The following is a 9,643-nucleotide window of genomic DNA, read 5'->3' as shown; positions in this document are numbered from 1 at the left end:
CCCCGTTCCATCCTAGCTTATAATAATGCCCATGCAGATGCAATACACATTTTTTTACCCGTAAATTATAGAAATAAATAAATGAAACAAAGAAACATCGCGATTCGCAATTTTGTCCACATTTTACACATAATTTTTTATTTGTTTATTTGTTCCTAGCTCTCTGGAGACTCGCTTTATGTACAGATAAACCAACTCAATAAACCATAGTATACACCCCGCCTCCCCCCCCCCAAAAAAAAAAAGTGCACTCTACACTTTTAATAGGCCATATCATTCATGGTCACAATTTTTTTTTTTTTACTTTTTGCTAATACAGGATAAATCTTGGTAGCCTGTTGGTAGTTCTAGTCGTTCTAATGTTGTGCTAAACATTGTAACTACAGTCTTTACATTTCCAACTAGGGTCATTTTCTCATGTTAAAAAATTTTACTAGACAGACAAGAGTTAATCTAAGCTTTGTTCAAACAGTTAACGAAGCAATAAATAGAGTCAGAAAAATCATGAGTTTGGATTGATAGGTGCAGAGTCAGTTGATTTAATAATGTAACTCTTTAGTGCGGGTTGGAATCAGCAGCACACCACTGATGAGCAAAAAAAAAAGCATTTTATTGTGAATTTTATTTTCAATGTGCCCTGGGTTGAGTCTCGACAACGATCTGGACTGGCTCATCCTTGACATTGACCTTGACAGTGTCGTAGATCATTCTGCTGCTATAGGCACGAAGGCTGTAGCAGGCGAACTGGAACAGATGAACGAGCGGGACACCAGCACACAGCACCATCGAGGAAATCACCAGCGACTTATTTGTGTTTTTCCAGTTCAGGGCTCTGTAAATGTAAGGTTCCCCTTCGGAGTTAGTTCCTGCGAGAGAATAAGATAAAGTTTAAATGTAGAGGTCTAAATATGTATTTAGAAGCAACGGTTCTTAAAATGAGGAATAGGGGGCCACTAGCTGACAAGGAAGGGGGTGGGGCGCAAAGGCGTTACATTTTTTTTTACGCGACCAAAACATAAATGTTGTATTTAGGTGTTAGTTATAAATCCATGTTAGCCATTCAAGATGATATGTTTGCCCATGTTTCAAAAAGAGAGACGTCTGCTTCCGTTTTCATGAGAAACGTCTGCGATTAGATCCACTTAAAACTTTTTTTAAAGAAAACATCTCCGTTAAAGCAATTCTTCTTGGCGAATTTGTCTTGTAGATCCTTCTTTTGACGACCTTCGCTTGACATCCGCCACAGGACGACGTTGATCACGTCTGTTACAGACCTACGTTCTGTCCATGCAACTCGAGTGTCCATCACTTTACTGGCCAGTGTTCCCTTCATTGACCTGGAGTTTTATTATTTATTATTTGTAAAAGTTTGAGAAACATTTTTTTTTATCTAAATGTTCATTTCTGAATCTCTGGTTTATATCGAATATGGATTGTAACAGTATAAAAATGGTAAACCTCTTTTTCTGTTATAAGCATCATTCCATTCCAAGTGTATCTTTTTTTTTAGCCTATCTAAAGCACAGATTTCACTTGACACCACTTACCTCCCATCAAGTGATAAATGACTGTAAATATCAAGTAGACAAGGGACAGAATCAAAGTGTACAGGACATGCAGTAGTCGTACAGGTATCGAGGTGATGGCCAGATCGAGCAGGACATACACACTGTTGATTGTGTGGGTCATGAAGGACTGGACACGTAATATCCCTAGAATACAAACCAAAGGGTTGTGACATGCTCTGGTTGGCTAGATTGCAATCCCTGCTGTTAGCTTGCAAAATCTTTACAAGTTCAAAAAATTTGCCATATTTCATAATACTGAAGATTTTCCCTTTTCGGTATCAAATTGAATAATCAATTACCAGTAATTAATTTACTAATTAGTTTTTTTTAGGTACAATAAATAATGTTGTAAAGTTTCAACTTAATCCGAGAAAAAATATGTTCAAATATTGCACCAGACAGAAAGACAGACAGAGTGAGTTGTACCAGACAGAAAGACAGACAGAGTGAGTTGTACCAGACAGAAAGACAGACATAGTGAGTTGTACCAGACAGAAAGACAGACAGAGTGAGTTGTACCAGACAGAAAGACAGACAGAGTGAGTTGTACCAGACAGAAAGACAGACAGAGTGAGTTGTACCAGACAGAAAGACAGACAGAGTGAGTTGTACCAGACAGAAAGACAGACAGAGTGAGTTGTACCAGACAGAAAGACAGACATAGTGAGTTGTACCAGACAGAAAGACAGACAGAGTGAGTTGTACCAGACAGAAAGACAGACAGAGTGAGTTGTACCAGACAGAAAGACAGACAGAGTGAGTTGTACCAGACAGAAAGACAGACAGAGTGAGTTGTACCAGACAGAAAGACAGACAGAGTGAGTTGTACCAGACAGAAAGACAGACAGAGTGAGTTGTACCAGACAGAAAGACAGACAGAGTGAGTTGTACCAGACAGAAAGACAGACAGAGTGAGTTGTACCAGACAGAAAGACAGACAGAGTGAGTTGTACCAGACAGAAAGACAGACAGAGTGAGTTGTACCAGACAGAAAGACAGACAGAGGGAGTTGTACCAGACAGAAAGACAGACAGAGGGAGTTGTACCAGACAGAAAGACAGACAGAGGGAGTTGTACCAGACAGAAAGACAGACAGAGTGAGTTGTACCAGACAGAAAGACAGACAGAGTGAGTTGTACCAGACAGAAAGACAGACAGAGTGAGTTGTACCAGACAGAAAGACAGACAGAGTGAGTTGTACCAGACAGAAAGACAGACAGAGTGAGTTGTACCAGACAGAAAGACAGACAGAGTGAGTTGTACCAGACAGAAAGACAGACAGAGTGAGTTGTACCAGACAGAAAGACAGACAGAGTGAGTTGTACCAGACAGAAAGACAGACAGAGTGAGTTGTACCAGACAGAAAGACAGACAGAGTGAGTTGTACCAGACAGAAAGACAGACAGAGTGAGTTGTACCAGACAGAAAGACAGACAGAGTGAGTTGTACCAGACAGAAAGACAGACAGAGTGAGTTGTACCAGACAGAAAGACAGACAGAGTGAGTTGTACCAGACAGAAAGACAGACAGAGTGAGTTGTACCAGACAGAAAGACAGACAGAGTGAGTTGTACCAGACAGAAAGACAGACAGAGTGAGTTGTACCAGACAGAAAGACAGACAGAGTGAGTTGTACCAGACAGAAAGACAGACAGAGTGAGTTGTACCAGACAGAAAGACAGACAGAGTGAGTTGATACAAGCTTTGTAAAAAAAAAAAACACGTTGTTTTCGACTCCATCGTATTTCCAATTCAACTTGAAGTTTATCGATAGAGATCTCGTACCACTGACGTGCGATCTTATCACTAATAAATTAGAATCCTAACGAGGTACTTGTAGGCTAACAAGTGGAGGTAACTAAGAAAACTAGAACCCTTTAGAATCAACTACGCTCAAATTATTTCAACAGATAGTGATGGTAAATAATTTGATCTTTGTAAATAGCTTTATATGTGGACAATATTTTTACCTTTATATTCTAATGACCAGTAGAGTAAAGTGACCATTAGAGCGGTATCAAAAGCCACTGTGTTCAACAACCAAAGACTGCAATGGTACCATCGAGTCGCGTCTGTAAAGGGAAAGAAAGAAATGTACCAGTAGTGTTATTTTTTAAAATTTATTTCTATTACTTTGGTTTCTAAATATTTGATTTAGATTTTTAAGTGGCATAATTTTTTGGCAATACTCCCCCCCCCCAAACTCTCTCCTGATTGATAAGTTGCCAAAATTTTGGTCACATTTGATAAAAGTTAGAATTTATTTCAGGGTTAATAATTAGCTCACGTCAAACAGCGCATATCGAGGACTCATATTACACAGTTATGTCCAGAAATTTTCGAATTCATTTTTTTAAAGGACACATAAATATTACATAAAAAATTTACATCAAAAAGTTGGATTTTATTTTAACGATTTAATTACTATGGGAACGAAAGAATTATTGAGTTTAGATCACAAAATGTTAATATCGTGACCCTTGCTTAGGAATGTTTTCTCGTAAATGTTAGTCGTAAATGTTAGCAAGTGACGCTCTAAAACCCTTTCGCTGAACTCAAAGTGAACGCAATGCATTACAAAAATAATTAGCGACTAGGCCTACTACATTCTTTAAAGGCTGCGAGGTGGCAGAGTTGTAAAGCGCTTGGCTTCTGAAGAGGGGGTCCAGGGTTCGAATCCTGGTGAAGACTGGTATTTTAATTTCGGGATCTTTAGGGCGCCTCTGAGTCTACCCAGCTATAATTGGTAGGGCTACATGACAATACTTAGAGGAAAGTAAAGGTGGGTGGTCGTTGTGCTGGCCCCGTGACACCCACGTTAACCGTGGGCCATAGAGACAGATGAATTTTGCCTTTTCTTTCCTATAGATCACAAGGTCCGGAAGGGGAACTTCCTTTTTACATATTCTAAACTAGACTTTTCCCAAACAAAATGGACAACAAAGAAGAACTCACCAGGCGTTTTGCCCTTGTGAAAAAGTACAACCAAAAAGAACCAAACGCTGTGTATAACAAGCAGAAGATAAGCGATGTTTGTCAGGTAGATCAACCACTTCTCTCCGCTGCCAAAGGCTAAAAAATAAGTTAAACTCCAATAGAAACTAGTAAAGATGGCACATGGGTATCGCAGAAAGTTTCTAGTCGTTTTAAGAAAAAAAAAAATTCTCATAATTTTGTATCCACTAACTTAGGATGCGAGTGTCGAACTGAGGTAAGGGGTTAGGGGAATGGAAAACAAGTGGGAATAAGTTAAAGAGTTGATGTATGTGGACAAGTTGTGGGGGATAAGTTAAAGAGTTGATGTGTGTGGACAAGTTGTGGGGGATACGTTAAGAAGTTGATGTGTGTGGACAAGTTGTGGGGGATAAGTTAAAGAGTTGATGTGTGTGGACAAGTTGTGGGGGATACGTTAAGAAGTTGATGTGTGTGGACAAGTTGTGGGGGATAAGTTAAAGAGTTGATGTGTGTGGACAAGTTGTGGGGGATAAGTTAAAGAGTTGATGTGTGTGGACAAGTTGTGGGGGATAAGTTAAAGAGTTGATGTGTGTGGACAAGTTGTGGGGGATAAGTTAAGAAGTTGATGTGTGGGGTTAAGTTGTGAGCATAACTTAAGGAGATTATGTGTGGGGATATTTTAAGATGATGATGTTTGGGGATTGGTTAAGGTGTGTATGTGTGGGGATAAGTTGTGGGGATGACTTTGGGGATATGTTGTGAATATAATCTGTATGGGTTGGGGTGTGGGGGATGAGAGATAAAGTGTGGGGGGTGAGAGATAAAGTGTGGGGGATGAGAGATAAAGTGTGGGGTTGTGAGAAAAAGGGGTTGTGATCTCTTACACGGTCCTTGGTTGCCATTCACTGTTCGTTGATGCATTTATTCAAAGAAATAAGACAAACTCAAAACACGTTATGTTTGCGTGGAATTTGTGATCTAGCAATGTTTGTACCTCTCTGCATTAACTTGGAGGCATCCCAGATTTGAAACTAAACTTACCTATATATAGATTCTTTTTCTGTTTTCAATAAATAATAATGCACTTTTTAAACTAATTTAACGTTGAATTTTAAACCTTAAATCCTCATTGCCATGACTACATTCTATAAACAAACTTATCACAATGCTCTGTTTTTACAAGTATGTTGGTAGTTTGTGTCTTTTTTTTTTAATAATAGAAAATCACAGAACTGATCTATATCAATGACAGAACTGACCTATTTCATTTCTAATGCTGACACACATCCAGGCGGAATTCCAAATTGCCCATAAAAGACGCCACAGCAGAAACATAGTGTAAGGTAAAGGCCACTAGGAGAAGACACAAAGGTAACGCAGCGTGAATTTCTCAGCAAAACTTACGAGCAATATTTGGGGTCATGGGGTGGGTTGATCCTCCAGGAAATGTTCAATGTGTCACTTAAATATAACATTCTTATTTCTTATAATTTTTCTTATTATTATGAAATGTAACAGAACAAGTATATTTACTCAGAAAATAAATCATTAATCACAAAATAAATCATTAATCACAAAATAAATCATTAATCACAAAATAAATCATTAATCACAAAATAAATCATTAATCACAAAATAAATCATTAATCAAAAAATAAATCATTAATCACAAAATAAATCATTATACAGAAAATAAATCATCGCCACAGCGCTTTGTTTGTTCCAAAGCTTCTATCAACTTACTCTCTCTGTCTTTTGTACACATTATTTCTCCCACACCCAATCTCGGATCAAGATGAAATTTTGCGAAAAATTTCTTTTTCCTGACAAAATAAGAATCAATTTAAAAAACAACAATTAGTTAATTAGCTATTGGAAATTAAATATGTTGTTTTGGGAAAGAAATTGTACTAGAGTGATGTGGTGGTATAAGTTGAATTAGCCCCCTTTATACTTTGTAGAAAAAAAACTAGGTCGTCGTTTAAAGTTTGAAACTATGAAACCTTGTATTTTCATAAACACTTCGTTGGCACAGTGGTTAGTGAGTTTGCTTGAGTAAGCTTGAACCCTCGAGTTCGAATTCGGATAGTTGAACTTTCAAATATTTTTTATAAATGCATTTAAAAATATTCAAACAGATACCTCATTGTCTCTCTCCCCCCACCCTATTTTTGTCCAACTGGTCCAGACAAGTGATAGGATCATATAGTGCATAGAGAAAGCTAAAGCATGAAATGACGTAAACAAAAACAATTGGTAAACATATTTCTAATTGCACAGATGTATGTTGTTAGCCTAGATCTATTACACATTTAATTACATGGCTGATTCAAACTAATCTATACAACTTTGTTTTAAAAACAAGTATTTTACAAATATTTTTCTAGTTTACAATAAGAAACGTAGGCATCGATTAAGGCTCGATTCCCGCAGGCTTGTAGTATACCAGCTTCATTTTTTTATTGAAGGTAGCGGGGGTCGAGAGGATAAAAATTAATTTTAAACAAATATCGCAAATTATATTTTTCTAAATTCAATGATTCACTTTTTTTTTCGTACATATTCACAGTGCAAGCCCTTAGGCAGGAGGAGTGGTCAAAATTAATAGAAGGGGGCCAGATGTAAAATAGTATAAAGATTTTAAGTTCTTTGAATAATTAATATTCTACCAAACAAAAAAAAGACACTAACGTGTATACTAATTTGAAAGACTAAAAGTAATTTCAACTAAATTACATGTAGAGTTACTCCAGTTCGAAGTAGGCCAACAGTGATGTTACTGTCTCTCCATTAGTTACCAAACATCGTTGTCAGATATGAGGTGTTTTGGTTTTAATTTTCTTTTTTACTTGTAGGCCTTTTTGTCACTATTTACCCCTTGAAAAGTTGGTTTTTCAATATTGTTTATTCAAATACAAAACAGTAAGTTACTTAATAGACCAAGAAAACATCATACCTGAGGGGAAACAAACACGGATGGATCATCATAATAGAGAAAAACATTTTTCGATTTCAATTCTTCACTTATCATACTTTCGCTATTATCGTGAAATCTCTGGGGGAGAATAAAACATTATGAAAAAAAATATTAAAATAATATGTTCAAATTGTGACAACCAATCGATGGAGTACATTAAAGAATTGAAACACAAATGGGTCTACGTTCCATTGAGACAACTTGAAAACGAGAGGTAAATAAGAGACTCGTTGATCGATTTGATGGTTTCTTTCTTTGAAATAATGTATAATGTAATGTAAATACCTTAGCTCCGTAGTTTTGGTCTCATCTAACTTTTGCCCTAGCTGAATATTTGGTTCAGATTCAAGTAAGGCCTACATTTTTTTTTTAATAATCTTTGTTATAAAAGATTCAAATAAGGTTGATAAGTATGATATGCTGTGTGATGGGCGGGTCATGCATAATAAATGAGTGTAGGACCATGGGCGCCCGCAGGATTTTTTGCAGGCGAGTGCAAGTTGCCACCTATGGCTCAAGGTAGTAGCTACAAATTTCTTGTTACGGAGAATATTTGAGACAAGTACTCGTACCCCCCCCTCCCCAATCCATATGCAATATAAACTAGTTGTGTAAAATAAATAAAACACTAGAGCCTAAACATGTGAACAAAGTATTTTCTGTATAGGTTGTTAAGTTAATTCTTGCGCCTTTGCCTCTTTAAGGTCGACGAAACAATAATTGCTTCTTGTCGCGTTGGACAAGCTGGCTAGGAACGCTTAGTGAGTACAGAGTTGAGATTCTGCTTCACGTTCCAGCACTTGCATCGTTTTAGGATGAAGACAAAACAGGTTGAAATGACCATTATTAATACTCGAAAAGCGAAACGTTAATGAAGAAACTAACCAAGCAAGTCACAGAATTTAAAGCCGTGTTCTGTGCTAGCTCCCAAAACCCTAACCCTAAACATGTGATTTTTGCTCGATGTATTTTCGGCAGCCCCAACCGAGTATCAAGTTTTGTCTACCACCAGTCTGGCCTTACTTTAGATACCATCCCAGAAGTTTTTCTCAGCGTGGTCAAGTTGGGTTTTGAATGAATCAGTGAGATTGATGATGTGTTAATGAGACTAAAACATCCGCCAAACAGTCAAAGATCTTTTCAAAGTTGTAACTGGGCTCGTATTTTGACTGGGCTCGTATTAGTCAGTCCATTCGTGTCTCACACAAAAATGGGACTGTTACGGAAGAAATTGTCAGTCTGTCTTCTTGATGACACCGTACATCTAAACGTCATTCAGGTCATTGTTAACAAGGTTACGTCTGTGAAACGCGCAATGGACAAAGGCTACTTTTGGATATTTTTTGTTAGAGAGGAAGATAATTACTTCCTAGTCCAAACCTCCGGCAGGACGACGGGGGATGGGAGAGGGCAGAGTTTGAACCCTGGACCATCGATAAATCTGAACGACAGTCCAGCGCGCAAACCGCACGACCAGGCAGCCTGTTTGAGAGGCACCACTTACAAGAGAAGGGCAAAGAAACCAGTACCGGTAGCTTATGCTGAAGATGTTCATTGGCGCTTGCTGGCTACCCACTTAAGAGAAGGAAAAGAAAGATGAAAAAATCGGGATTGGGTGACCCTAACTAAGGTAGCCTGCAACACACAGTGATTCATTCTGGCTGAAATTGGCTAAGCATCTGATCCCAAATTGAATCGATTATTTACCATTCCTTTGAACCCAACTGCTGCGTAGAGAAGATGTGTTGGCGACAATTAGTCCGACCATATCTAATCATCATAGTTAGGCCCAGGTTTTCATCACATAATGAAATGTGATCTGAGCCAACGTCGTTCTGCGACAAGACAATATTTTGAATTCTTCGTCGCTTTGTTTTCTTCACATTTAATTACTTTAGTGTTTACTTACATAAATATAGGAAACTCTTGTAAGACAAAAGTTTCATTACATCTGTAATGGCAACAAAATATTCAAACATGTCTGTCAAAAACTGCAGATGTTACCTGTTTACAGCTACTTCTGAACTAAGAGAACTCAGTCGAGACTTTCCCTGAAGTTGGCGCAATAGAAACTCTTCCGCATAATATTAGTTTCAGAGTTGCGCATTTTTTATGCACTTATAATTATCCTTGAACATTAAAAC

At 37.7% G+C, this 9,643-nt stretch overlaps 1 protein-coding gene across 2 annotated transcripts; it reads right to left on the bottom strand.

The window, feature by feature from the left end:
• Positions 1-509: 509 nt before the first annotated feature.
• Positions 510-9,642, bottom strand: LOC106050118 (protein rolling stone-like). Of its 2 annotated transcripts, none has more exons than XM_056025597.1 (7): positions 9,504-9,642; positions 7,479-7,577; positions 5,782-5,875; positions 4,523-4,639; positions 3,538-3,639; positions 1,548-1,712; positions 510-866 (listed from the first exon to the last, which is right to left on the bottom strand). In XM_056025597.1, the coding sequence occupies exons 2-7, from the start codon at positions 7,551-7,553 to the stop codon at positions 628-630; spliced, it is 792 nt and encodes a 263-aa protein (XP_055881572.1). In that variant the 5' UTR covers positions 7,554-7,577; positions 9,504-9,642; the 3' UTR covers positions 510-627. The 2 variants fall into 2 exon arrangements, with proteins under 2 accessions (XP_055881572.1, XP_055881571.1); XM_056025596.1 differs by having other exon boundaries at positions 9,409-9,566.
• Between the last annotated feature and the right edge of the window lies 1 nt (position 9,643).

The sequence above is a fragment of the Biomphalaria glabrata genome, chromosome 4 (assembly GCF_947242115.1).
Source record: "Biomphalaria glabrata chromosome 4, xgBioGlab47.1, whole genome shotgun sequence".
Taxonomy (NCBI): Eukaryota; Metazoa; Mollusca; class Gastropoda; family Planorbidae; genus Biomphalaria; species Biomphalaria glabrata.
This window is presented reverse-complemented; position numbering and strand designations above follow the sequence as displayed.